The sequence below is a fragment of the Punica granatum genome, chromosome 3 (assembly GCF_007655135.1).
Source record: "Punica granatum isolate Tunisia-2019 chromosome 3, ASM765513v2, whole genome shotgun sequence".
Taxonomy (NCBI): domain Eukaryota; kingdom Viridiplantae; phylum Streptophyta; class Magnoliopsida; order Myrtales; family Lythraceae; genus Punica; species Punica granatum.
The window spans coordinates 1,039,071-1,066,912 of NC_045129.1; the positions used below are offsets into that span (position 1 = coordinate 1,039,071).

At 39.8% G+C, this 27,842-nt stretch overlaps 5 protein-coding genes across 11 annotated transcripts; 2 read left to right on the plus strand and 3 right to left on the minus strand.

The window, feature by feature from the left end:
- Positions 1-182: 182 nt before the first annotated feature.
- Positions 183-5,678, minus strand: LOC116201454 (AUGMIN subunit 8-like). Of its 4 annotated transcripts, none has more exons than XM_031532699.1 (7): positions 5,419-5,678; positions 2,424-3,860; positions 1,895-2,014; positions 1,315-1,431; positions 1,138-1,227; positions 840-947; positions 183-690 (listed from the first exon to the last, which is right to left on the minus strand). In XM_031532699.1, the coding sequence occupies exons 2-7, from the start codon at positions 3,717-3,719 to the stop codon at positions 595-597; spliced, it is 1,827 nt and encodes a 608-aa protein (XP_031388559.1). In that variant the 5' UTR covers positions 3,720-3,860; positions 5,419-5,678; the 3' UTR covers positions 183-594. The 4 variants fall into 4 exon arrangements, with proteins under 4 accessions (XP_031388559.1, XP_031388562.1, XP_031388561.1 ...); XM_031532702.1 differs by lacking the exon at positions 5,419-5,678 and adding an exon at positions 3,999-4,517; XM_031532701.1 differs by lacking the exon at positions 5,419-5,678 and adding an exon at positions 3,991-4,517.
- A 4,416-nt stretch (positions 5,679-10,094) lies between these two features.
- Positions 10,095-16,051, minus strand: LOC116201471 (uncharacterized protein Cbei_0202). Its single transcript, XM_031532718.1, has 14 exons — positions 15,672-16,051; positions 15,506-15,568; positions 14,794-15,258; positions 14,271-14,342; positions 13,971-14,096; positions 13,643-13,855; positions 13,184-13,231; positions 12,841-12,999; positions 12,372-12,533; positions 12,002-12,095; positions 11,788-11,906; positions 11,636-11,680; positions 10,890-11,206; positions 10,095-10,586 (listed from the first exon to the last, which is right to left on the minus strand). The coding sequence occupies exons 1-13, from the start codon at positions 16,002-16,004 to the stop codon at positions 10,973-10,975; spliced, it is 2,133 nt and encodes a 710-aa protein (XP_031388578.1). The 5' UTR covers positions 16,005-16,051; the 3' UTR covers positions 10,095-10,586; positions 10,890-10,972.
- A 407-nt stretch (positions 16,052-16,458) lies between these two features.
- Positions 16,459-18,775, minus strand: LOC116201246 (polyubiquitin 9). Of its 2 annotated transcripts, none has more exons than XM_031532397.1 (5): positions 18,616-18,775; positions 18,305-18,375; positions 17,347-17,532; positions 17,201-17,240; positions 16,459-16,826 (listed from the first exon to the last, which is right to left on the minus strand). In XM_031532397.1, exons 2-5 carry the CDS (start codon positions 18,305-18,307, stop codon positions 16,744-16,746), a joined length of 312 nt encoding a protein of 103 aa, XP_031388257.1. In that variant the 5' UTR covers positions 18,308-18,375; positions 18,616-18,775; the 3' UTR covers positions 16,459-16,743. The 2 variants fall into 2 exon arrangements, with proteins under 2 accessions (XP_031388257.1, XP_031388258.1); XM_031532398.1 differs by having other exon boundaries at positions 18,305-18,361; positions 18,616-18,765.
- Positions 18,776-18,970: 195 nt separating this feature from the next.
- On the plus strand, positions 18,971-22,065 carry LOC116201244 (calcineurin subunit B-like). 3 transcript variants are annotated; one of them, XM_031532394.1, is made up of 6 exons: positions 18,971-19,192; positions 19,299-19,423; positions 19,549-19,645; positions 19,757-19,866; positions 20,110-20,184; positions 20,250-20,465. In XM_031532394.1, exons 1-6 carry the CDS (start codon positions 19,123-19,125, stop codon positions 20,337-20,339), a joined length of 567 nt encoding a protein of 188 aa, XP_031388254.1. In that variant the 5' UTR covers positions 18,971-19,122; the 3' UTR covers positions 20,340-20,465. The 3 variants fall into 3 exon arrangements, with proteins under 3 accessions (XP_031388254.1, XP_031388256.1, XP_031388255.1); XM_031532396.1 differs by lacking the exon at positions 20,250-20,465 and adding an exon at positions 21,900-22,065 and having other exon boundaries at positions 18,976-19,192; XM_031532395.1 differs by lacking the exon at positions 20,250-20,465 and adding an exon at positions 21,297-21,662 and having other exon boundaries at positions 18,983-19,192.
- A 787-nt stretch (positions 22,066-22,852) lies between these two features.
- On the plus strand, positions 22,853-26,299 carry LOC116198700 (myosin-binding protein 7). The gene is made up of 4 exons (XM_031528924.1): positions 22,853-23,604; positions 24,296-24,677; positions 24,853-25,828; positions 26,030-26,299. Exons 2-4 carry the CDS (start codon positions 24,346-24,348, stop codon positions 26,051-26,053), a joined length of 1,332 nt encoding a protein of 443 aa, XP_031384784.1. The 5' UTR covers positions 22,853-23,604; positions 24,296-24,345; the 3' UTR covers positions 26,054-26,299.
- Positions 26,300-27,842: the final 1,543 nt, after the last annotated feature.

Genomic DNA, 27,842 nt, shown 5'->3' on the forward strand with positions numbered 1-27,842 from the left:
TTGAGATAAAGTAATGATTAAGTAATAATTGTGTTGTTGAATTGAAGATAAGTGAAATTGAGTTGAGATGAGTTAAAAAAAATTTTAAATCCAAACACACCCTCGGTTTTGCCCCAACTCATCTCCTAATCCTTTTTGCACCATGCATTGCCTATGGAGAGAGACCAAAAGCACAATACAAGTTTCGGAGAGCCTGATTCTCATTGCAATGTTGCTTTTCCACTGATCTCGATGGGTTGTAATTTCCTTTTCCCATTCACCATATATGAAAAGGATTGCATAGAGAGGGGAAAGAATAAAAGAAAGGAGATGAACTGTGTTAGGAGATCAAAAAAAGAACCAAGGCACAATTACAGATTTACAATTCAATGGAGGATCTTAGGCGGGAATACTAATTCTCACGTCGAAACTGACCTAATCTGACCCGACTGCCCCAACCATCGGAACTATGGACCTGTACAGTCCAACACTTGTTCTGATTCACCTGTTCCCCAGGAGGTAAAGAGTCCCGAAAGGGTTTTCCCTAGAGTGTGAGTACTCCAAGCCCTGAGCAGATAATTGTACGGTGAAAGCAGCTCTTTCTGAAAACCGAGGTCATGGAGGCACAACTGATTCCCAAAACTGGCTACTTCCATTCTCCAAGTCTTGTTTTACTTGTAAAGCGTGTGTCCTTAAGCTGTACTCCTGGACCTGTTCCCAACAAAACGCGCAGTGTCAGTGTGATATGCTACGCATCTCAATTGAAGCAATCTATGTTTCAGATCAGACACACTGATACGACCAATATACAACACAAAGTTCATGTACATTCTTCAAGATGCCAAGGACTTGTTTTTCACCTGCATAGCAGCAATTGAAGCCAATAGAGCTTCACAGTCATCGAGCATGGCCCTCTCGTGTGCAGATATGATGGCAAGTTCAGATATCAAGGTGTTCATCTTCTCTACCTGAAACCCAATGGAGGATGTCGCAGAACAATAATCAGCCATTAAAAATATAATGCTAAGCTACAATTTCCTCGATCACAGCTTCATAATAACATGCGTTAGATAATATAATAGTGAAAACATGTAAGTAAGAACCTTGGATACCATCAACCAAAAAGAAACCAGAAAATGCAGAGAAACGGAAACTCACCCTTGAAAGTAATGGTCGTACAGAGATTCCCGTAGCCTGCATCACATCAACAGCTGAGCCAATAGCATTCTTCAGAGTATCAGTATCTGCCTGCGAAGAAAAAGTTACTATGAGCCCTGATTCAATTAAAGATATGTATTTGTATAAATGTATGTATGTATTTGCAAATTGACATACTCTTGCCCCTGCAGTTACTGGAAGACGAAGAGTGCTTGCTTCCAAATCTTCTACAGCCCCAACTAAGGAGCTAATATGATCTCTCTCAAGTAAAGCCCATACATCAAGAGACTCCATCTGAACCAACAACACATGGAAGTATTTAAAAAATTATATCATTAACATCATGTCTCCCTTCTCGGGAAAGGTATATATTTGCTTTGTAGATGCAGATGCAGAAGCAGAAGCAGCAGTAAACTTCAATCAGAAAAGAAAAGTATATTTTCTCGGTAAAACCCTTGAGTTTGCAGTTCCTTCCAAACTAAATTACAAAAGGCATTTTGAATTAATTAGTCTGTCAATAATATCATCATTTTAATTTGAAAGGGCTTGGGAAAATCATATCAAAACAGTTAAAGGTGGAAACAACAAGGATCATCAAAATAGACAGCAAAGTTACAGGGGAAAAGAGAGAGAGAGAGAGAGAGTGTAAATATCAATTCTCAGGAGCATAAACAACTGAAAAATAAACTGGTCCATCATATTCTGCTAGCCATAACATCTTGGAGGAAAACTATTACTTTGAATAGCAAGAACAAACCTGTCCATTCAAAATGGAATTCAGCTTGAGCTCTAGCTTAATCTGCTGGAGACTAATCCTTTTCCTAATAACTGAATCCCAGAGATCTAATGTACTGGTCCAGACGTCGTACAAAGTGTTCTGCACAATTATATAGTGGTTAAATGGATCATTTACAAGTTTTCTCAAAAAAGGTTAGCACAGCATAAAGGATAAGAAAACAATCTCGAAGACTGACATGACATATCTTTTCAATATATCATTGTCTACAACTAAAAAAGAGCAGAACTTGACATCCAAACAATGATAAAAAAACATTGGGGAGAACAAAATTACTATCTGTCCAATGCGTGCTATATCCCAAGAACATTATGTGTAGTATTATTGTGTGATTACTAGCAACAACATCCTATGCATGTGATGCACTAGGCAGCAACTTGTCAGCATTTGCTGATAATACTTAGAAATTCCTGCTCAATATTCATAATAATAGAGATTTAGGTAATTTAGAGCAGACATTGATGATGCACCAGGAGAGCTATCAGTATACCTTTGCTGTTACTTTCTGATTGTAAAGTACAGCCTCTGCCCGCGCATTAGCAAATCGCCACTGTAGATGTCTGTTATATAGCAGCCGAAGCTGATGAGCATCTTCTATATAGGCAGCAGTCTTTTTTCCTTTCCGAACATCCACAATGAAACTGAGAACGGAATTTGTACTAGTGGATTGAGCAGTCGGGCTGGATGGTCTTACACGAGATGGACTTAAACCCCGGGGAGGAGTTGATGATCTAGTCCTAGATGGACTCACCCCTCTAGAAACAGATGGCGATACCATCCTACTTGGTGATGGTTGACGAGACACAGGAAGAGGCGAAGACTGAGATCTAACAGTAGGAAGTAATGGCATCATTCTGTCCAAAAAGCTGGCCGGAACAAGCTTGTTAGATCCAGACAGCCCTATGGAGCTATCATCAGATAATACAGCATTAGATTCTCTTCTGTTGCTTCTCTCTTGTTTCATTAATCTATCCGCATCACTGGTAGATTTTTGCAAAGGCCTAGGTACTCCATCAGAAGGCATTTTCCTAACTGTTGATAACCCAATTCCCGACATTGATGCCGGTGTTCTTATAGCCTTGTCCGCAAGATCCATACTTCGATTAAAGGCATTGGAGGATACCTTTCCGCCAATTCTACTAGGCCATCGATGTTGATCTATCAAACGAGCGGGCAGAGCATCAACTGGCTTAGAATTCTCTGATTGATCAGATACATTTTTGCCCTTCAGTGGACTTCTGTTTCTCTCTGATATAGGCTTGCGGGTAACTGGCGACTCAACTTGCTTATGTGCAACATTTGAGGATGGTCTCAAAGTCCGGTCTGAAGGAGTACTTGCCGGTTTTTCCTTCTTAGTCATCGGAATAGAAATAGAATCTGACTGGAAAGAAACACTCAAGCTTCTCATTGTAGAAGGCCATAAACCCTCTCCTAATCTACCTGTGACGGCTTTTCTGGATGAAATCTGCACATCTACAGAATCTTGTACTGGGGTAGATGGCCGTGGAGGTGAAGGTGGTGTGGATGGCCGTTTCCTCTCAGCTGATTGGGCTCTCTTTTGCACCAACTGAGAGGAAGCTGTTGCTGTCCTTGAAAAGTTCGGCGATACGCAACGCCTAGCAGCGGGCGTCGAGGGAGAAGGCGATTTGTACCTCGAACTAACTTCCTTTGTACGGGGACGGCGGGTTGTGGCAGCAGCATTGTTCCTCTCCGCTGGACCCAGCGGCGCCCTTGTCTCCCCAGCTGAATGCTTCTGAAATGCTTGATCTGATTCACATGCAGCCATTCACTCTATCCAGATCAGCCCACATTGATAGTCTCTACCAATAAAAGTTCCCATTTACAGCCTAAGATTTCATCAATTCCACACTCAGCAGAGCCGTATACCCAATTGCTCCAAAAGGAGATGCCTTTCTCTGCAACAAATCTGCCACAAATCCACACACAGAAGTAAGATTCCACAGAGAAAAAGCTTAAGAAAGGAATAAAAAGGAAACAACGAAAAAGAAGAAAAGGAATCATCATACTAGGAAAAAACAAGGTGGGGAAAAATTCACATCTTTACAGTTAACTAGAAACCAATGGTTCTGGATTTCGGAAATCACGGAGATCAATGCTAAATTGCATTTGCCCGCTCTTCCGGCATCCACCAACTGCTTTACACAGTGGTGTTTAAGTCCAGTCCCCTTAGAAGGGACTGGAAGACCATAGTGAGGAGAAGGAGCGGTGTCTTGTGTGTGTGGGGGGGGGGGGGGGGAGGGGAGAGAGGGTAATGTGGGTGACGACGGTGGGAGTGAAGAGTAAGGAAGGGATGCGTAGGATAAAGGAATTCTTCTTTTTCCCCGGTTGTCCCTCTCGCGGGAGCCGCCGTGCTTAGCTGGGCTGTAAATTGGAATGGGATCCTCTCCAATCACTCAACCTCATTGGCCATTGGCTCGTTCCCTCTCATCTTCCCATCCAAGCAAGCTCCTTTCATGGTGGAAGTGATCTCAAGTAGTCCCAACAAGAAAAAAAGGAAGTAGCTTTGGTATCAAAAGTACAGCAGTAAACTGTTTTTGGAACAGGTGAGCAAATGAACAATTTTCTGAATAATTGGTCTTATCTGGACATGCATTTTTCTGAAAAGGGTAGATTAACATGGATGATTTAAATCACAGGTGCTAATTTTTGTCGGGGATATGGGCGGGACATGGAAGCCCACGTGAAAGAGAGATCATTGTCCATCCCAATAAGATTCACAGTTCAAATTTTAAGCATCAAAAATCAAATTAGAACAATACAAAACAATTTGTCATGGTCTTGGACGTTGCAAATATGTACATTGGGCAGAGTTCAATTGAATAATACTTTCTGTTTTGACCATTTGAGACGCGATTTCCAAATTAAGGAACATAAATCAATGAAAACTGTGAGAAGATTAAGGTAATTACAATCTAACGGGAAGTTAAGCAATTATTTTTAACTGTTAATGGTCCTCATGAAGAACAGAGGAAATCATGTCCTTATTTGACAGACGATTTGTCTCCGACAGTGAGGACACCGTGCTGTGATCCAACAGTACCATAAATCGCTCTCTTACTTCTAAATAGTAAATGATTCAGATATTGCACCAGCAATGAGAATCCTTTCGCAGAGCTTTTTTTATATATATATTCATTAATCTTTCGGGAGAATACCCAAAAAAAAAAACAATTTGTCTCTTTCTCCATTTTTTTATCTTCTAAAAAGAAAAGAGAAGAAAGATTCTTTAGCTTAGAATAGCAACAAATCCGATCCAGTACTCCTGGCTAATTTAATTGGACAGTTGTTCGCTATTCTCAAGATGATCCATGAAGAAGAAGCTTGATCTTTGATTTTAACAATTAGCAGGAGGACAATTCAGAAATCGAAGACAAATCCCGAAAAATTTCATGGATCAACTCGCCATTATCGTTCTAATAACCGGACTGATGCAGTAGCAGAAACTAACGAGGCAGAGCGCAGACCTAGGCTGACGCAGAAAATCTCCCAATCTTAAAGCACGAGCCGCACATAAACCGCAATCCACCGACGCAGAGTGTCTCACTTGAAATCTCCTCCCAAAGTCGAGCTCGGAGAAGAGAAGGCCTCCGCCGGCAGATGATCGGAGATGGAAATCCAAGAGAGCGAGAGAGACACACACACACAGAGGCGCAGGCGCATGCGCAGAGGCAGAGAGAGAATGGAGAGAGAGAGAGAGAGAGAGAGAATTGAAAATAAAATTGAAAATGAGGGTAGAAAAACGGTTTCAGTTGACAGGAACTAAAAAGGATGGCGGGGTTTTCGCGCCAATTAACTTTAATTATTATTAGCCACTTTTTATATTTATTTATTAATATTAATTTCTTTAGACATATGATCAAGCGGCGGTTTGTTCTACTTTTTGATTTTTAGTATTAGTATGTATGTGGACTTCCATCGCAAATCCTTCCGCTACGTTTTCCTTTGTCCGTCGATATTGAACTGTTTATTAATTTTTCTAAAAGAATATCACTAAATTGTTTTGTTGATTTTCCATGGCTTATACGGATTTGGGTCAATATCTACTTAAAAGTCCAATTTGATAAGTGATGGTACCCGATTCTCATATAAACTAATGGATATTCATTTATCTTTTCCATGTAGGATTATAATTCTCAATACCCGCTCTCACGTACAATGTGTGATCTATTTATGCCTACACGTTATCACGTGTCCTTAAACACCCGCTTTCAATAACTGATCTCAAGCCAAACTCATCTTCCGTGCTCGGGCGAGAGGGAACTATCACGAGGCGCTCATTTTGGCTGCTCTCGGGTATACTGGGCTTGGCGTAGTGCGGATGCATGCGCATACGCGTGTGGGCACGCATACGCGCAACTTGGACTTTGATATCATATTGAATTTCCATCGAACTTATACGGGCCTGAGTTCATATCCACTTAAAAATTCAAGCTTATAAGTGATGGTACCTAACTCTCATATAAACCAATGGATATTCGTTTATCTTTTCCATGTGGAACTATAATTCTCAACATGTTTATATATATATCGATCAACTAAGACAAAATTGTAAGTATAATTTATTTTTAGTAACATTCGAATAATTCGACCTTTTGGGAGGTTGTTTAAGTGAATTTACTAGTAATGACTACTTTGAAGAACCATCCATATATATGATATATATATATATATATATATATTAAGGTGGTCCACCCAATGATATGGCACGATGATACGAGTACTTCATTTGAAGTATACTGAAGGTGCCATATGTGCATCTTTTTTATTTATTTATTTAGATGATGATATATATGCACACATACGGAGAATACTATTGATATGGAGTGAGACAATTATTTAAGCCTTTTCAAATAAAATATTCACATGCAATGTGTATATATGCGTACGAGTTGTTAATATCATTCACTTTATCCAACTAGAAGCATTATTTATCAAATGGTAAATCTCATCTGCCTATGCGATAAATGTTCATATCATTCAATATGAGAAATCGCGATCATGATATCAGTTATTAACATATTATAAATTATCACCTATTCTAATTTAGTCCTAATATTTTCTATCTGTTTGAAACATCTGATTATCTCTATGTTAGTTTTTCTATTTTTAAGTTAGTTCATCCTCCAGAGTTTTTTTTTTTTTTTGGGTTACTCATTGACTTGTTTTGAAGGAAAATTCTAAGTCATTGTTTTGAACTAATCCGAGGCGAAAGCAACTGTACATGGGCACCCGCGTGGACCAGTTATTACAACAAAACAAACTGTGAAGCTCAAAGACAAAAGCCGCGACCACCTAATCATGAGAAAAACCATGTTGTTACTGTTGACGTGTCCATAGATGAATGGTTTATTAGCATTTGCGAGAAATTTCTCTCTTTTTTTTTTCTCCCCTTTATATTATGATGATGATAATGATTGTTGTTGCAACTTGCAACCTTTTATTAAAACAGACCTTTTTTTCGCTAAATAAAAATGTTAGGTTGGATTATTGTGGTTGTCCCAATTAAGAGAATCTAACCGTCACGGAATGTTCATTTCGTCATAACTCGCTGAGATTTTAGCTCAATTTGGTCATCACAGCCTCATCAATACACCAGTGAATTAAGTCCAAGGCTCACTGGATCAAATATTATAGACCGGCCACCGTCATTCCATAATATACCCACATAGTAGCGAGTTCTACGTTTTCAATGAGATTCGAACTCATGATATTCAAGTGGAGCGCTTTGAGCTTAATCATTAGACCACCGTGTTGGTGGTTTTATTAAAACAAACCTAGGAATACGTACTGGAACCTAAAGAGAAATAACCAATATCTCATGTGTAGCTTTTTTTTATGAATGAATGAACTATGCTATACATAGTTTTTCGGCAAGTTATATATCGGTTATTACGTGCAAGAGGATTAGCATGCATTCAATTCCTAATAAAATTTCTAATGTCAAATAACAAAAGACTTTTTCTATGTTTTTGAATATTATTTTCCGCATTAAACAACATGAGATATTGAGATATTTTAAATATGTACCCAAACTTAAAAACGCCTTTGCTCAAAATTCATCCCCATGAGAGTAGTCAATTTTTCTGCAAAGTAATGATATCTTTCTTCTAATTGTATGTGCAGAAAAATATTCCACCGAAAGATAAAAACTTATTAAAATAAACTTTTTAATTGTATATTAATTAATGTGTTTATTTCTTATTAGATCAAAATTCTTGGGACATCCCGAGATTGTCAATTGGAAATGGTCAAAAGATAGATAGGCAGTTGGTCTGCTACGACTTTGTAGAACATTAAGAAATCAATTTTCCATCTTTCCTTCCTCCCTTTTGTTCCTTTTTTTTTCGTACGCGGTCTCTGTTCGGTTGACCAAATTCAACGGTGATCGGAAGAAGCAGCCTTATTAGCCGCCAGTCGGACTCCTATTCCCCCTCTAATACGAGAACTCGGTGGCTCTGCCCCTCGAGAATTATCAAAAATGAGTTTGGTACGTTGTTTGAAACGATTAAGTCGGTAAAAGAGGAGTAGATAACGGGTAGGAAAACCCATAACTGGAGAAAATGATAACATATCACATGATTCTGTACAAATCAATTTTGAACTATCAAGTAAGAATACTTTATTTTCGAAGATATATTATTAACCGAAAAGTGTACAAAAAAAAATTCTTACATACACGGCTCGGACGACGCTCGGTATGTTTTTAGATTGGTCCGTGTTCTTACGATAATTTTCATTTTAATTTTTTTTATTTCCGTTTTTGGGATTATTAATGTAGTTGGTGTTTGCATGTGATTGACTCGGACACATCGCATGTTGCGTGACTCTCGCTCAATGACCTCATCTGCATTCCACCCCACTTCTATGGGCCCCCATAAGGAGTTTCTTGTAGAGCCCCATTGAGAATGTGAAGGTGGTTGACCCTTTAATACCTCAATTGGCCCAATCTCCACTGTCTTTTTTATTTTTCTTATTATATCGTTTCTATTTTATTATATTATATTCACGCTCTCATATAGTTTATTGTTAGGAAAATAATCATCATTTGCTTTTTATTAAAATGTAATCTTATTATTAGTAAGTAGTATGGACCAATTGACGGTCAGTCATGTGCAAGAATATGCTGCAATCATTTCTATACATATCATATGCCCTTCCTTGGCACATCCCTTTTTCTTTCGCATACCCAAAATGAAAAGCATTTTCCTCTTCCATATTTTTCTTTAAAAGAATCTAAACCCGAGAGACAAATGCCGTCTCGATTTTTCGAGGTCGGATGGACCCTTTTTTTCTTTTTTCCTTTTCCCTAGTTTTAAGGTTCGGAAAAGATATGTCATGGTGTCCTACTGCTTGGCCATACTTTTGTATTGTGTGGATGGAACAGATTTTCAAAACGAAACAAAAAATAGAGAGGCCAAGTGGGGGAATGAGAGAAAAAAAGAGAGAGAGAGAGAGAGAGAGAGAGAGAGAGAGAGATCATAATGATTTCAATTTATTTATTTTTTTCTGGGTGGGGTGATATATATAATGTTATAGTTTTATAGAATTGTCTCGCTGTTGTTTTGTTTGGATGCAAGGAGTTCATTGTTCATAAGATATAAAACAAATAATCAAATTTCAGAAACGTTATGCAAGGAGTATCGAAAAGAGAGACAAGGGTTCTGAACTTCTGATTCGATCACACTGTCGTAGATACATGAACGTATTACTAAGGGAAACATTATCATTCCTCGCAACAACAATTTATGAGAAGTTTCAGTAATCAATAGATATTTTTTCTTTTAGGTTGTTATCGGGTTGAATTGGACCGAAGAACGTACACTTCTTGTTTCGATAGACACGGGAATGATCAAAAAGACGATACTGCTCAGTGTCCTAGGTTGAGGATCACGGGATTAGGTAGTCCTTTTGCCTGGCATTTATAGTTCGGGTGCTGCCAAGCATTTTCTGATGTTCGGATTAATGAGTCAAAGAGGGGCCTTCTTTGCTGTGTACCTAGACGAAGGAATTAAATTCGTTCTTCAGGACAAAACCGTAATTGGCTTCAGGAGGACAGTCGGGTTCCTCAGAAACTTCGGCCTACCCATCATCACATATAAACATCAAATAATACAAAGTATATATATAGTCCTTAGGAAACTTCGGTTTACGTACCATCACATATAAACATCAAATAATTCAAAGTATATGTAGTACTTTCCAACTTACTTATCGTAAGATCTCTTTCACATGTACAGCAAAATTTTCTATATAGATTTGGCTTTGCAATCTCCCCAGAAATTTAAGCCAATAATATAATCTATTCTACAAGGGGGGCCTGATTTGGCTCGGTAACTGAACGTCGAAAGACAGCAATGAGCATCGGACCACTGTCGTTCAGACTTTCCTGCCCACCAGTTCCGTGTTTTATTTAGTAGAAAAATATTGGCTAAAGATATCGCGATACTGCTGCAAGAAGGCAAGCATGTGTATTGTGTGATATAAATGGATTACATCAGGAAGAGCCCAAACATGAACCCTTGTCAGGTTGGTTCAGCTGAGAAAAGTTTGAGTTCAGGTATGATTAGTTCTATGAAGATAATACAAAATCTTGGTCTCCTTGAGCATGATGTTACATGAAATCCATATCCACCTGCACAATTATGACAAAAATTTAGGTTTTCCTAGTACAGAATGCCTCACTGATCTCGAAGTTTTACGAAGTTGGTTTCCAGATAATTGGAGACCTCTAAGAATTATATTTCTGTTGAAACATGACCAGACATAAAAGTTCACTAGATCATCCATCTATTTCCTATGATCTTTCCGTAATATGATTTGCAAAACACTAGCGAAAAAATGAGTGAATTCTCTGAAAAATTGAAGCATAAAACAGTTTTTTGAATTCTCAGGAGAAAAAAGAATTTGAAGAACTCCTCCATAACCAAGCACATACCTTCTTCGAAGCGATGAGCTTGCCGGGTCAACTAGTATACATCTGCACCATCAAACTCAAAAATGGGGACCCGTGCATGAATTCTAATAACTCGCAAAACTCATACTGTGAGCTCTTCCCAAGATTGATTCTACATCTCCCAGGAATAAACCAAAGCTCTTTGCCACCGCGAAACCAGCATACATGCCATCAACTGCCGCACTAACAATTCCGCCTGCATAACCTGCGCCTTCTCCAACAGGGTAAAGTCCACTTAATGATGTGCTCTCGTAAGTTTCAATGTTACGAGGAATTTGTATGGGAGAACTGGTCCTAGTCTGCAAAAACCAAAATCAACACTTTCATAGAAGGCCTATATAAAGTTGCAATTACATAATGATTTTTGAAGCAGTAAGACACATGAAGTCGTTGAAAACCATAGTTCTGAACTCAGACCAGACTGATTAGCTCAACAGGGGATGGGACTACACTCAGTCTCCTTATCAGGGAAACTGGACATGCAAACGAACCCTATCTACTCACCACTTCTTAAGTTCATGCTGGTTCCTTAATCAGACTGGCTGGTTCTTGCTTTGAACTGGCCTCCTTTTTCTTTCATTTTATCAAAATTCATATTTCTGAGTGGTTCCCTATATTATCTTCAAACAATGAGGTCCATATATCACTAGTTCAAGCCACGACAAAGCTTAATGACATCTTCTTCTTCTTACACCTGTTTGAAGCTGAAGAATTAATGCTAGAATTACCTCAACACCGTGGAGGAGGGCTTCTTTGGAGATAAAACCCGGCAGCTGAAAGATTTTAACATAACGAGAAAATAGTAAAACTTTAGACTCTATCTCGAGATTATTTACTTTAGAAAAGACACATGACATGAACTGTTGTAGGGTGTTCTGACCTCTTCATCAAATATTGAAATGGAATGCCGCAAAGCCTCGGCAATGTGAATGGGGAATAGATCATGGAGATTAGCTGCTTTGACTCCAAGTCGATAACTCGAAGATGGGAGAGTTGTTACTGATAGAATAAATTATTTTTGCGTAAGAATAATACTTGACTCTCTTTCACAGGAAACAACATAGATGTTCACATAAGAGTGAAATACAGAATACCTGTCAACTTTCTTTCTAGAAAATCCGTTACTGTCTGCACAGGAACCGTAAAATTTCCTCCACCCATTACAGCTGCCTTTCTTTCAAGTTCCCTCTGAATGATGAGGAGAATAGAGCAGAGAGTTCAGAGTTTCTTTGTAGGGAACATATGTAGCACGTTTTTCAAAGTTGAGAAAGGATAAAAAGAAAATTCAACCAAATACTAGTTCGATTAGGCCTGGTTCTCAATCTACTATTTCGGTTTTTCATTGTTAAAAACTATTGTTGCCTTAGTATTCAGGAGTAGGAAGAGAATTGAGAAATGGATCGGAATTGGACATCTAATGAAATAAATACCATAGACCCGAACTAGCAAACAATTAAGAATCACCTGGAAGTCAACTCCAGCAAGGGGGCCATGGCAATTGAGAGCCTCGAAGTCCTTTCCAGAAACGGTTACGACTAAAGCAGCATTTGCCCATTTGGAAGAACGCTGAGAAAATGACATGCCGTTTATACAGAGCTCTGACGGATCTGTACTAGTCAGAACGACCTGAAAATGGCACTTGACTTAGCCTGACTTGACTTGCAACTATAGATTTTCTTATGCTCCTTCATCAATGCAATATATGTAATATATTATCCTTATGACATGGAATCTTCAGTCCAAGAGCGGTTTCAACTTGCTTTTCCTATTTTTCCACAGATAATATTTGTTTTTCGTCTTGCTACAATTCCCGCAGTCTTATTTTATCGAATGTGTCTCGGTTGGTTCATTCCATTATTATAATCTTCAAAAGAAATGGAAAATTTGCAAGAAAAAATGAAAAATGCAAGAGAATTGGAAGACTAATATTAACCTGTCCACCAGGACACATGCAGAATGAGTAGCAAGAACGTCTTGTCCCTTCATCAATGGATGCATTTAGAAACTGGCCCCTGACATGCTTGGCAACCTTATAATCTGCCACTGGAATTTTTCCTCTCCCTCTTCGGACTTCTGATGACAACCTTGAATACTGCATAATTGATGTGAAGCCATTAGGATATTAACTACTAAAAATAAAAAGAATATGTGCCATTCCCATGACCAGAAATGATTTCCACCATTCAAACACTGTTACTTCGTGACATCAAGAACCCTAGGGAGTGGGAAGAAGCTTAGTGAAAAGTAACAGAACAGACACTGGGCATGCAAGCAACCTGGATATGGTTTATTAATTCTTGCGGATGCTCAACTCTCAAGCCGACCTGTGGAGCATCAAAAATAATGATAACATGAAAACAAAGTCAATCAACTGCAAATATCAACCACTGAGAGCTATAAAAGGAAATGAACTACTATAACTCATAACTGTGATCTCAAGAAAAACCCAATTAGTTCTCCTCGAGAACATTATACATTGAAAGGAATGGGAGAAATATAACTGGCAAGTTCCAATAGTCAAAGAAAAATCTTGAACTACTTAGACTCTTTCTCAAGTCTTATGGAACCTGCACAGAACATCAATCCATCGGTTTTTTGGAGTGAAGAATCAATCCATAGCACAGGTAACATCATGTTAGCAAAGAAACTGATCCCCTGCCTGCCACTGCAGGACTCAGAATGGATCATGAAAACATACAGCTTTGTGGCAGCCAAGTGTCTAATCAGAAACTTACTGCAAAATCTTTAGGAATCAGCTCCAGATTATGAGAAAGAAGCATTTGGTACACATCACGAGCAGAATGTCCAACAGCTAGAATGACTGCATCATACTTGTAGCTTTGACTGTTAATTGGAGATCTATCACTCGAATCAGAGACTTTGACCCCTACGAGATGCCCATTTTCTATAAGCAGATCCTCCATCCTCGACTGAAATTTGATGGCAACCTGCACATGTATATATTATAAATTATACTTAAAAGACAGGATTGTAGGCAAAGTTAGTTCCTTTCATGCAAAGAATCTCTTAATTCTCATGGAAGAAGCAGATTTTTTCACTCACTCCAAGCTGTAGGAGATGTTGCCGGAAATTCCTTAGTAAGGGAACCAACCTATCTGTTCCCAGATGAGGCTTTCCCTCAACCAAAATACTTTCCGGAGCCCCAAAATGAACTAAGGTATTCATAACCTGAGATGAAACAACTTTCAATCAAGACTGCAGAAAGTACAAAATTATATAACTGTGCTGAAAATTCTTACCAACCAAACAACAAGATCCATGTGATCGTTCAGGTTCGAATGCTTAAATCGACGCGATGAAAAGAGGGGAAGAGCATTCAAAAATAGAAGAAGAAAAATTTACCGCTAATACACTCTCGCTGTTCCTTCCAATTCTAGTTACCAGCTTTCCATCACTCCATGTACCTGCACCACCCTGCCATGTATAAGTCCTTAAAATTATGACTTAAATCAACAAGCAGAGCAGAGATCAGGATGCAGCAGAAAACAAAGAATTAAGGCTGGAATATCCTATTATACATAGACAAAAAATAAATACATGAAAATCAGCAATTGAAGTTATAAGTAAAGCAAAAGCTGCATCCAGTTATAAAGTCACAAACAAGACTTATAGCTGGCTAGCCAGCAGTCCTATTGGTTAATAGAAGAATTATTCAAGACTGATAAAAATGAAAAAGAAATTAGCGTATCATGCGTCAGGATTCACGTATTATTATCAAAATTCCATGAGCTAAACATTTCAGATGAAGAAGAGAAATGAAGATGCTAAAGAAAGCACACCGTGCTAGCTGAGTAGATGAAATTACAAATTGGATTAAGATAGTCAACTACAATGTCTCTGATGCTAAGATGGATTAGGAACAAACCTCCCCAAAACAAAAGTTGCTTTCCAGCTGTAAAATCCGTCGTACGACCAAAGCACCAATGTCCCGGCCCCTTTGTTCAACAGCTTGGCCTCTTTCAAACAAGGCAACATCTGCACCAAGCTCAGCGAGAACAAGAGAAGCAAACAGTCCAGATGGCCCACTGCCCACAACAGCAATTCTCGGTTTTGCACCTGAACTGTTCTTGCACTCGCCCCTAGAACCAGACCTAACCTTTCCATTGCAATCTCTCAGTTGTGTACCATCATGGACTGTACCATCATGGGCTTTCTTACAGTCATGTATTATGCTCATTAAATCTCCAGAACATTTTTTATGAAGCATGTGTTCCACTAGCCCACTAATCGGCTCCAAACGATCAATGAAGTCCCAAGTGCGAGGCTCTAAATCAAGAAGTTTATTCACATCCATGTCCACTGTATACACAAATTTGGGCTCCTTCATTATCTGACGATGAGAGGGAGAAACAAAAAGGAAAAAAAAAAATCATATCAGTTAATGACAGGAAAAGTACTAATTGCCTCTGCTTCAGCATGCTTGCTTTCAAGACTTTCGAATCCCAAAAGTAAGGCCAGCAAAGGAAAATCGATGCTGGCAAAATATTCCAATCCCGAGTTGTACATTTTCTTAACCAAACTCAGTATTTTGAGTCATAATGGTCGAAAAATCTTAAACTTTAATACGTATAGCATACCTTCCTTGCATCAAAAGATTTCCTGACCACAGTGAAAGCTTCTGCAGGCAACATTGAAGCAACCTATGAAGCCAAAGGAGAGACAGTGGTCTTATAAGTCAGTGAGTATGGAAGCTATCAGTATTCAACAAAGTGAAAGGGGGGGAAAAAAGCACAAATTTCTCACCGGAAACTCCAGAACCTTGGCAATCTCCTCGAGCAGCCCATCAGAGACACCGAGGAAATCCTTCCCGGGGTCCTTGCTGACGGGAACGGCGAGCTTCGAGACCCTCCAGAACCCCTCGAACTTGTTCGTCACGTCTTTCAGAGACTCCTTCCGCTTCAATTTCAGCTTCTTCTTCTCCGAGGGGTACCTCTGCTTTCCGGTTCTTTTGGCGGCGCAAAGGATCCTGAGAGGAGAGGCGGGTAGACTGATAGTAAAGCTACGAGAGAACTCAGTGGCAGGGCTTAAGGAGTGGAGGGTTGAAGGGAGGAGATTGGAGTGAGGAAGAAGTGACATTGCAGGAGAAGCAAGGGGAGAGTGAAACAGAGCACTGCAAGCAGCGTTGCGATAAGGCGACGTATAAATGGAGTAACAGAGGTTAATTCCACTTTGCCCCCTCTAGTTCTATTTGCATCAAATATACCTCTATAGTTTGTCCACATGTTTCAATTAAGTCCAAAGCTTGATAACATGCCCAAATTGCTCAAATTTGTCGAGATTGTAGCATATACGTACCGTGCATCTAGCTTGTTATAATAATTTGCGCTGTGTATCTCCACCCAACATACTATCCCGATGTTATATATCAATGCACATCTTGCTTTGGCTATTAGCACGACTAGCTAGATAATATCAAGGTAGAAGAATCTAATTTTTGCTCGGATTCTGCTCCACTGGAGCACAAATTTAGTTCTCGTAAGATCATCAATGAACATACATTTACTGAATATACAATTCCTCGGTTAATGCATAAAATAGAAAAGTTGGTTTGCTTCAACTCTCTGCAGACGAAACTTGCATTGTGCCATGAATACCAATATTATTGTACACTTTTTATCTCAACCTGGAAAGTTATGAATGACATTCATGTACACCTTTAGCTCAATCAGGAAAATGAGGAACAAGAACATGCTTCGAGTGCAATTCGACATCTCTCTCTGCTAAGTAAATGTTCAATAAGTATAGACGCTCATGCAGGGGCACAACACAGGAGCTGTGCATGGACCGTTGATTGCAAGTAAAAGCTCTTTGAATTTCACCAGTTTCCTGCATCCGCTTCACGAGATTGGTAGAAGTCGTTCGGCCTAACAATGTTGATGTCCTCAAACTCATTGTCATCTGTAGAGGAAACCAAGAGATGGACAGTCATGTGCAAATATACTTTACAAAACTGATAGGCAAGAGAATTATTACTCAAATTGTCTGTAAAAGGGCTTTCGAGCTCTCCAAGGAAATTTACTAAAAAAGGCACATATAACTGAACAATAACCCTCAGACAGACACGTATGTCGTATAACCCAATGTGATAATCTCCTTCAAGCTGTTTTTGGGCAACAACGGCCCAACACTTTTAACCGACAAAGTAGCAAGTTGTGAATGACCGTGGACCATGAACTATCTTTCGACCCCACTAAACAGAGTACTCAGTAAGATCAATGAGCCACAGAAGAAAATTTATAACGAAGGTAGAGAACATAACACGAGAACCGTACCTTTCCTCAATGTCAAGGCAAGAACAGTGTCATTTTCAACCTGAAAAGAAATCTAAGTGAATAAAAGGGTAGAAGAGAAAAAAAGGGAAAACTATCTATTGTTACAAGATAACAACAATTACAGAATGGACTAAAAGGAAACGGACCTTTTGATCTGCTAGTGTTTTGGAGTCCTCCAGGATGTCTCCTGTCCCCACCAAAATCAAACGCTGATCATTAACTGGTTGGTCAATGAGGTTATGCAGCTTTTCCTTAATGTTCAATATGGTTTCGGTTGGTTCACATGTGACGAAGTAGGTTGTCTTGTTCCGTTTAACACGTATGTACATACTCTGCGTAATGAAGGATACAGGATGAGTTGGGCATTGCTAAGTAGAAGGCAAATGAAAGCCTTTGTGTATCACAGCAGAGAACATAATAAGAGAAACTGGAGTAGGATCCTTAAGAGTTGTGCATGAGAGCAACTTAAAGCACAAACATGTAAAGAGAGAAAAATGGCCCATTTGGTGCTTTGGAACAAAAACGGCATATAATTCCCTGTTATTCCACTTTTGATTTTATTATATTTTAACAAAAAAGGGAGACAGATAAGGCAAGAGGAAATGAGAATGGAATGAACTGTAAACAACATATGACATAATCAAAATTTATGTTTTCCAACACATCCCCCATACCAAACTTGGCCTAATGTAGAACCGCCCCGAACTCCGTTAACTGAATTAAACGATACGCTTTGACTGGAGTTGGATGACTCAAGTGATTAAAATATCTAAGATAGATATGACGCAAGAATGCGGAATTTCTTATCATGTCTCGACATATGGTGAATTTGCAACTCGTAAACTTCAAGATCTCCCAACTCCTAAGACGGTAAAAGAATTCTCTTTCAAGCCGCTGCAAACCATTGACTAGATGTAGCTCCAATCCTGATTCCCCTTCGTGTAAAAGAAACAAGAGATTCCGAAAAATGGGACACTTATTTCTGCTCATGATACCCTTCACTATAAAAGGACATCAACATCCACAATATAAAGCAACATACACCTAACAACATTATCAGAGCAGTTCGATAATCGAAAGATTCTTCAAAAACCATTCACTCACCATCTTCGAAGACGACCAAGAAGCTACTTTTGAAGCTCCTATCCCTATAAATGCTGCCTACGAATTAACTCCTGCGAAAAATATAAGCCCCAGTCGAATACATAATATTACAAAGAACATAAAAAGGGAACCTTTTCACGGAATACTAAGATTAATTCCAGACAAGGTGAGTGATTTCCGGCATTTTCCAGAATAATTGAGGATCGGCGGATCGAATTTGCAACCAGCGCGCTCATTATCGATGCGATTAGTCAATGCACACGGAAACGGAACAAAAGTAGGGATCTTGTACGGAGATGAGATCGACTGACCTTCAAAGTTCGAGCGATTGAAGAGAGCACGCAGTGAGCTCAGAATCTTTTATGTTCCTTCTCGAGTCGGGAGAGAAGTCTTTCTGTCCAATTCCAGACTGTCACGGTTCAACCAAAAGCATCCTCCTCCTATGGGTACTGTTTGGCCGCGAGGATTGCCCTACTCCCGTCCCGACGGAGGGAAACTAACCGGGGCTTTACTTAAGCCTGTCCAATTTCAGTTTGGGCCTAGTTTCCGTTCCCAACTTATTTGGTTCTAAACATTTTCAGGCCCGCCCAGCTCCCACTCGCCTCATGCCCTCGTGCATGACCACACGCGCTTCAGTGCACGCGCCTCCACCTCGACGGCGGTTTTCTTTACAGATCACCTGCTTCCGCCTGCCACTTTGAAGATCGCCATTATCGTCCTCCTAACAGCTTCCTTCGAAGAATGTGATTTCCGCTTCTCAACAGCTCGACTCTCTCTCTCTCTCTCTCTCTCCCCCCCCCCCCCCCCCCCCCCCCGCCATGGGTAACACTTCCTCAATGCTCACTCAGTACGACATCGAGGAGGTTCAGGAACACTGCAAGCACGCATGTAATGGCCTCTTCTCCCTCCCTCATCGACCAAAGATCCTCCCTTTTCGATCCGTTGGTTAGTTTGATTTCGCCCGTGCACTTTAAGAATTGCGCTTGCTTTGCAGTTTCGCAGCAGGAGATCGTGTCACTGTATCAGAGGTTTTGCCAGCTCGATCGCAGTGGAGGCGGCTTCATCTCCGCGGATGAGTTCCTCTCGGTACCTGAATTCGCAGTGAATCCGCTCTCTCAGGTCACTCTTCGAACTAACGCTTGAGAACGTGTCAGTGTTCTTGGAAATTGCTAAAGCAATGAGGAATAAAAGTGCGTTTGCATTTTCTGACATATGATTGCAACATCTTTTGTTATCTTCTTCAGAGATTATTGAGGATGCTGGACGGTTTGAACTTCAAGGAATTTGTTGCCTTCTTGTCCGCATTCAGTCCCCATGTTTCGTTGCAACAAAAGATCGAATGTGAGCAACCGCTCGAGGCTACTCGATGTCGAAACTATAGGAAGTTCCATCTTTTGGTGTTGCATTCACATCTCATTCCCTAGTTTTATGTTGCAATGTGTGATTTTGTAGTTATCTTCAAGTTATATGATTCGGATAGCAACGGGAAAGTCGCGTTCCACGATATGTTGGATGTTTTGCGGGATTTGACGGGACAGTTCATATCTGAGCAGCAAAGGGAGGTGGGTTCCTCTCTAATGTTGCTCATTCAGCTCATCTTGAAGCTTGCTAGCCTCTGATTTCTGCCAAAGAAAAAAGTTTAACCCTCTTTGATCCGAGAGTTGAGGACGTGAATATCACAGCAACTTCTAGCATTAAGATGCCACTAGCAAACTTGAGCTTTGTTATAGCCTTCTTCCAGTTAAGATGAGCCCAACATTAATGATATTCATAATTTTCTCACTGCCCCATTCGAATTCTTGCAGCAAGTTTTGACTGAAGTCCTCGAGGAAGCAGGCTACACTAAGGATTCTATGTTAGTCTTGTCTGACTTTGTGAAGGTAAGTTGACCTATTTGCCTACTGCTAAGATATGGTCTATTAATTATCGTTTGCATGCCATGCAGATTATCTTTCAAACTTCTTGTTGGAACTTTGAGGAGCCTTTCCTTTCTATCGCATTTTTGCTGAGGAAAGGAGTTTTTGCATTGGGATGAAAAATTCTAGTTTATGGCTTTAATCTCTCGAACATCGATGGTCCTTGTGCTTTGTATGACATTATTTTAGAGAAACTTGTGGATTGAAATTTTTTAATATATCCTGCTGACTGCATTTTCATGACCCTTTTAACTTTCAGAAACATCCATTCTGGCATTTAAGTTATTAAAAAATCTAAATAATCAAGGAACTGCTCAATAACTTGTAGCCACTAATGGTCTTAGGGATTTTTGCGGTACATAGAAAGTTGCTTTAGGACGAGAAATGAGTGCGAGAGTATTACTTGCTCAACTGAGTAAAAAAGTGTTACTGCAGGGGAACGTATTTTCTATCTAGACCTAGAGTGGCCTTATACTGTCAGGTATTGCTCACAAGATGGGCCTGCGGATAACAATCAAAATTGAAGATAGGCAGCCGAATTTTGCTCTAGTGACTAATACTGTCCTTTGAATTTCGTCAATGACTCAGTGCTATGAAAAATACTTATTTTTCTTCCTTTTTTTGTCAAGTATGGCAAACCTCCATTTGCAAGACAGGTTATGTTCTCAGAAGATTTCCAGTTTAATCCTTACTTCTTGGGTGATTATCGTGACCATAAGTAATAGGACGACCCAGATTCATTCTGAGTGAATCCTTAAATTGGAGTTTAACAATGTACATGACTTGAAAATGGTATTTAGAGATTGATATAGCCTTGGAATAACAGCGGGATTAAAAGAAGTCTTGTGTGAAAACTTGACAGCAGATGCTTCTCTCTTGTAGTTCAATCTGATCAAGCAGCAACAAGTCCTAGTTTTAGCACCCATACTTTGTCTCAGTATTTGGTGATCGCATTCATGCTTTTTGTGTTTCCCTTTAGTGTGAACACCCAGCGCATGGTCGTACTTGTTCAGCGTAGCTGGTAACTTTAAGGATATAAACTGGCACGTGAAGTGCATGCGGTTATGTTCTTGCAGATTCTTGGCAGCTCTGACTTGAAGATGGAAGTTGAGGTCCCAGTAGACTAAAGCGACATTTAATTGGATAAGTCAGTCAATGGAGAACTTGACACGATCCTTGTTATATATGAAGAACTGTGATTGGTCGGTTTGATATGTTTACCTAATAACCTGGTCACTTACCTGTATGTCAATGCCCGATTGGTTTTGTTTCAACCAAGATGCTGCACTACCTAACTTGATAATTCAGTTCAGTCAGCAATAGTCTTGTTTTTGGTGATTTGGCTGTAGTATTTGACAGTGCTTGTTCACACATTGCATAGCTTTGCAGTTTTTTGCAAGCATGATGGTGTCATGATCATGGGATAACCCTTTTCGTGCTGACGTAAATGTGTAAGGTTTTATCTGTAGACTATATGGGCTCATGGCCTATCATATAGCCTCGTTGGGATGGGCATGATATGCAATGCTTATAACTTGTTTAATAACATAATCAAGGTAACGGAATACTTGCGAAATTCCACAGTTGAGATGTGTCGTGTGTGTGGATTGGATCTGAAGCAGAAAATTTTACGGCCTCAGTTGTAGATGATCCAAGAATCTTGGCCAAGTCATGTGCAGGTGCAGTGAGAGCAGCAAGGAAGAGTTGGATCAAGACATGTGAAAGGCAATAAACAAAACCTAGGAGATGCTTTGATCAAACACTACAGGACTTGATTGATAATTCCGTGTTGCAGTCGTCGACGAATATGGAGTATGCACGTGTCAACTAAAACCATATAATCTATGATACAATGTCATGCTTTCAGTGTTTAGCATCAAATATAGAGTCTTTAATACTATGTGTATTCTTTAGATTGGTATATATGAGAAAATGATATTATTCAATTGGTACTTGTCGATGAGAAGGAAGGGTTGACCAAATTGATGGAAGTCAACGTGGGCTTCGCCGCCGCCTTTCCGTCTTATCTCCTTGGGATGGGCCAAATTAACTATCGTTTACTAGATCCGTGGACGGTGAGTGTGGAGCCCACCTCACTCCTCTTTCTTCACGAACCCCACCATTGGAGCCATTGTAGCCGTTGGAGCCTCTTTTAACTGCTTTTCAAAAAATCGCAAAAAGAAAACAATGAAAGCCTCGAGAATTTATGTGAACCCCCTTTAGTAGGCAAAAGAGGCATAGAAAGGCAAATGGGGCACACGCAGCGGCAGTACATTCGTTAATCCAACGTCGTGCTCAATAAATATTATTTAAAAGATATTATCAATCGATTCACAAGAAATATCCCATAATATTAAAAGAAAGATTCCATGGACTATCTACAGATGAATCTGGAAAAACTAATTATCCCGGTCTTCTAAGATTAGATTAGGCTAACCGCGGTTGGATAAGCTTCATTTCTTTTACTTTTATGTCTGAACGGATTAGCTGCTTACACTTAGTCAGTTAGTCATCATTGCTGATGGAGAAAGAGGGCCAGATGAATGAAAGGATTTATGGGCCATGGTAATTATGGGAAATGGAGATAAACTCTAGTCTAATTTACGTCAATGCCAGCAAAGGAAACCCCGGATTTCAGATTCCCACTGGGTATCTAAAAGAAAAATCCAATTTTTTAGATAAATATCCGACAAAATCAGGGTTGTTCCTCTCCGTTGGGGAAGTATATAAATTCGGTTTCGAGGGAATTCATGATATTTTGGTGATATTCTCATTTCTTGGAAAGGAATCGAGTCGGTGTTCTTGGTGAGGCTTTGGGGTCTAATTTCGGGCAGTTTCAAAATCAATATCAAAGCCACTTTCTCCTCTCCCTCTCCTGCTTTTTGTCAAAGCAAAGGCCGAGAAAGGGAAAGGGGAAGAAGAGAAAACTGACCCACCTCGTTCTTAGAGATTGTTCCTTTGTAACCGTTGTAGGTGAAAAGGGAGAATCTTTTTGGGCACCGATTGGCCGATGTCTGTAATCATTAAGAACAGAGGCATGTGGGTGTTCGTGCTGCTATATGTTTAACCCATCACGATGATGATGTCGTTCGATCCTTTGACGTTTCTGTCTGCAATGAAGATGATGTTGTTGGCCCCTGGGTTGGAGATGAAAAGGTCGAAACTTGCTTGAGAATTGGCTTAGGATCTGAAGCTTCTTTGGAAAACCTGGGGAGTTGCTTCGCTGCTACGAAAAACAGGTTAATTGTTGGGCTTCTGGGTTGGAGAGATTGTTGGGTTTTGGATTGAAAAGGAAAATGTCGAAACTTGCTCGAGGATTGGCTTAGACTTTGAAGTTCCCTGGGAACACCTTGGCTGGGAGCTGCTTCTTGGAAAGAAAAGAGGGTAAAATTTTCCTTTTTCTTTTCGTTGAATCTATTTTTATTTCCCCTGATTTTCAGTTCTTTGTGTTGAATTTGGAACATTATTGATCATTCCGTGTTCGGATGGTGCTCGTCTCTCCATGTTTTCACTTCAAAAAGAAAACGTGCTGAATCTGAGAAAGGTGTCAAAAGTTCCCTCCATTTTTCTTCTGATTTCAGTTTAGAAATGAGAAGTATTTCAATGGCGAGTCAGGAGAAAGGCTTTTGACTGGTAGCTGAAAACGGGAAACTGGAACGGTTTATCGATCGGTTTCTTTGACTCTCACTTCCCCAATCTGTTTACACGGAATCCAGTTCTCCCAAGCGTATTCTTAGCTCAGCTGACACCAAAGTTGAGTTAGACATTGTTGTGTCCTATCAGCACATAGCCTTTAGTCTTTCTTTTTTTTTTTGGGGGGGGGGGATAATTCTTTAGCTAAGTAAAATTTCGACGTGGTCGATTTTGACCAATGAGTGCGATAAGCAGTTGCTCGGAGGAGTAGTTATGTCGAATCTCGAATGAGATTACTTGGATTGGTTTTCTCTGACTTATTGGAATTTGAGGAGTCCTTTTTGGGCTTATGTTGACAAGTATTGAGTTCATGTATTGATATTTCTATCATTTGCATTTCGTTGCTTCTCATATTCTCTGTACGTATTTTATGTCTTTGCAGTCCGTCTACCATTTAAATCGATTGTTCAACTTTCTCGAACGGGTACAAAGATGGCTGAGGCTACCATATGCTCGGGGATATCCGGAACTGATATTTCTGCTCTCAAACGAGCTCTTTTAGATCAGCAGCAGCTTCTCCAGAAGCTCCATGCTGAACTGGATGTGGAAAGAGAGGCATCAGCAACAGCAGCAAGCGAAGCCCTTGCGATGATTCTCCGCTTGCAGGGAGAAAAGGCCGCAGTGGAGATGGAAGCTAGCCAATACAAGAGAATGGCTGAGGAGAAAATGTGCCATGCTGAGCATTCCCTTGAGATATTCGAGGAGCTTATTTATCATAAAGAGATGGAGATTGCATCTCTTGATTTTCAAGTTCAGGCTTATCGGTAACGTTTACTGTCTTGTGTAGCTGTGATGTTATTACTTGAGTAAAAGATATGGCTTAACTGATATTTTAGCAGATAGCAGAGCACCTATAGACCTATAAAATACAAGCATATCTGTATGAGTCACCAATAGCTCTGAGTAATATAACCATCCAAATCCCTCTGTTATTTTCAGGTACAAGCTCTTGAGCCTGGGGTGGACTGACGTGGGTTTCAACGAAAACAGATTTCCTGAGAATCGTTTCCCTCATAGGTGTGATTTATCAAATGGGGACATGGGTTTTGATCAAAATCCAAGAAGAATGAGCTCTCTGCCTGCTATTTGGTGGACAGATGCTTATCAGAAGAAGGGCATTTTCAAATCGAACTCAGTTGTTCCACCTTCTGAAGCAGTTCCTATCATAGAAGAATGTTTTGATTTGGAAACTAGTCCAGAAACCTTTGATTTGGATAAGAAATACAGCAATTATTCGACGACTGGGGACTTCGACTCATATTGGGAGCAGATAAGAAAATTAGATGATCGGGTGAAGGAAATCTCTCAGAGCAATGGTCATCCTCGTGAAGACAGGTCCATTGACTCTTATTCATTTAGTTCTTCTACAAATGTCCCGGTGAACTGCAGTTGTGCTACACGAAGAGAAAGTACAGTTGTTTCTGATGAGATCAAGTGTTACCAGAATGACCCAGATAATTCTTCTTGTTCGAATGTTGTTCAAGATATTTTTGAAGTCCCCCAGAATGAAGAGAGATATAAAACTCGTGTAAAGGAGAGGAGCAAGTCCATCTCTAAGGCCGACTCTGAGACCCTCGGGTCCCATTCAAAGGATCAGAGTGAGTGGATAAAGAAGATGTTATCTTCTTTAAACCTCGAGGCTAAGCCCCCTAGACCAAGGGAAAATAAGAAGGAAATTGATTCTGCAGAATCCCAGTCGGGTCTTCAACAGCTGCACCAGAGAATTAAGAGGCTCGAGAAGGATAGAACAAACCAGGGGAAAAGCGAAATTGTCCGTGAAGGGTTGGGAGAACAGGAGTTGAACTTGCTCAAGGAGATCCGTGAGCAGTTGAATTCTATACAAGATAAAATGAGATGCAGGAGGAGAAAGAAAGCGCCTCTGCTTGATGAGACTCCTGTTAATACAGTAATGGAGGTATGAGCTTCCGAGTTTCGTTTATTACTTTCCCTATATCGCAAGATTTTCCAATTCTAAATATTTTTTCCTCGACTTGTTTTCAAAATCATGTCGCCTAATGTGTCCTCAATATTTTATCTTCTGGTTATTAAGTATGTAGCTTTCTTGGCTTTTTGAGTTGAATCACAAGTAATAAACATCAACTCTCTCCTTGGACAGGCTATGCTGCACTTCTGGCTTTAATCGGAAATCAAACTGTGGATGCCTATGTCACAGGACAAGAAAAGGAAGAGCCTTTGTTTCATCTCAGGATTGAATTGATAGAAGAATTTTGGAGTTTTTTATAGAGTGGCCAAATTTTTCGGTTTCGGTCAGTTGCCTCTGTATAGATTGTATACTGTTGCATCATGTACATTACGAGCACTAGCCTGTAAAAAATATTGTCGATTCTTCTGTGGATTTCTAGTCAAGCTTTCTGTGTTCTATAAATAATTGCGTTTATGACGTGAAATGATGATTTGCAACCTTTTCCTTTTCATTTAGGGGTCCTCGTTGCCTCGATCAAACTTTTGCCCAAGTTCCATAATCACAGAAACAAAGCAAAAAAGAAGAAAGAAATACTAAGGGTCAGCGTTTATCATTTTGAAAAAAAATAATAATGCAGACGGGGCCGGGCAACTTCTGCTATGGAAGAGAACGCAGCAAAGCGAAGCTAGCAGCTTTTCACTTGGAAGTGTTCATGCTAGCAGGATCACAGCATGGATCTGCCGAGGACATACGATGGTCGGCTATGCAACAAAGCAATTTCCTTTAGAAATTCTGGTGGAGTCCTTATGCAGTTCGGAGCTCAGCATGAGAGGAATAGCATGTTGCTAGACACAGATTGATTCGCCATATGAATTGTGAAGGAGCTTCAGATCAGCCGAGCTGTTTGCTGCGGATGCCAGCAGCAGACCATAGGCTATCAGATCATGCAAGTTTTCTCATTTTGCTGTGTCATGAGCAGTCGACCACAGCGCAGAGAAAGTTATAAATCCGAACAGCACATTGCTCGAGTTTGGAGTAGCCCATGAACAACCAATACCAAACTAAATGGTATTGGGATTAATCCACTAAAAATTTGTTTTTTTTTTTGGCTCGAACACTAAAAGTTAATTCACGTTCTAAGAAAGTACTGATTTACATGATTTTTGAACATTTTTTCTAAACCAAGCCAATGCTGTCCATTTTTTGTGAAATTCTATTGCAAGCAATTGATTAGGATAATCTAAAATTGCCTACCGAATTATACAACTGAAAATTCAAAAATTCTCTTTGTTATCGAAAACACGCAATCTTCGCTGCAATAACGAATCCCAAGCACATAAAAAATTAAATTGGGGAAAAAAAGAGAAAAAGGGCGTTACTATGATGGCATTCGCTTTTCAAATTTGATTCTCTCGATAAGATTCTCTGTATTTTTTTTTTGAGTTGCAACTCTTTGTATTATTTTATTAACTTATTTTTTTATTTTAACCAAAAAATAAAAAGGGAAAAATAACAGCACAACACAAATTTTTTTCAGAAATCACACTGCAGCACAAAATAAAATCATTTCAGAGACAACACATAATTTTTTTTTTATCACCATGTAGCACGGCATTGGCATTCCGTCAAGAATTAGATGAAATTCTGAAGCGTCAAACTTTTTAGGGATACTTTCGCACAAAAGGGAACTTGATGGACTAAATTATAATAAATAGAATAATATAAACTTACTAAAAAAAGGGAAGTGGTGGCTGATTGGGAGGTGGACGGGGCTTTCTACCGACCACCGGACCCCAGATTGAGTTCACTGGCCGACACAAGTCAGGTCAATGACCCCAGTCAGGGTGTGGGTGGCCGAAATTGGAGCCCTCGAACCCCCGACGACTGCTAGGATCCCCACAATTGGAGGGGATAAGGGCTCCTCCCCCAGCTACCAACCCCTCGATTAGGGTCACCGGCCTTGTTTGAGCAGGCCGGCGACCCTAATTAGGGCTGGATCGTTAGT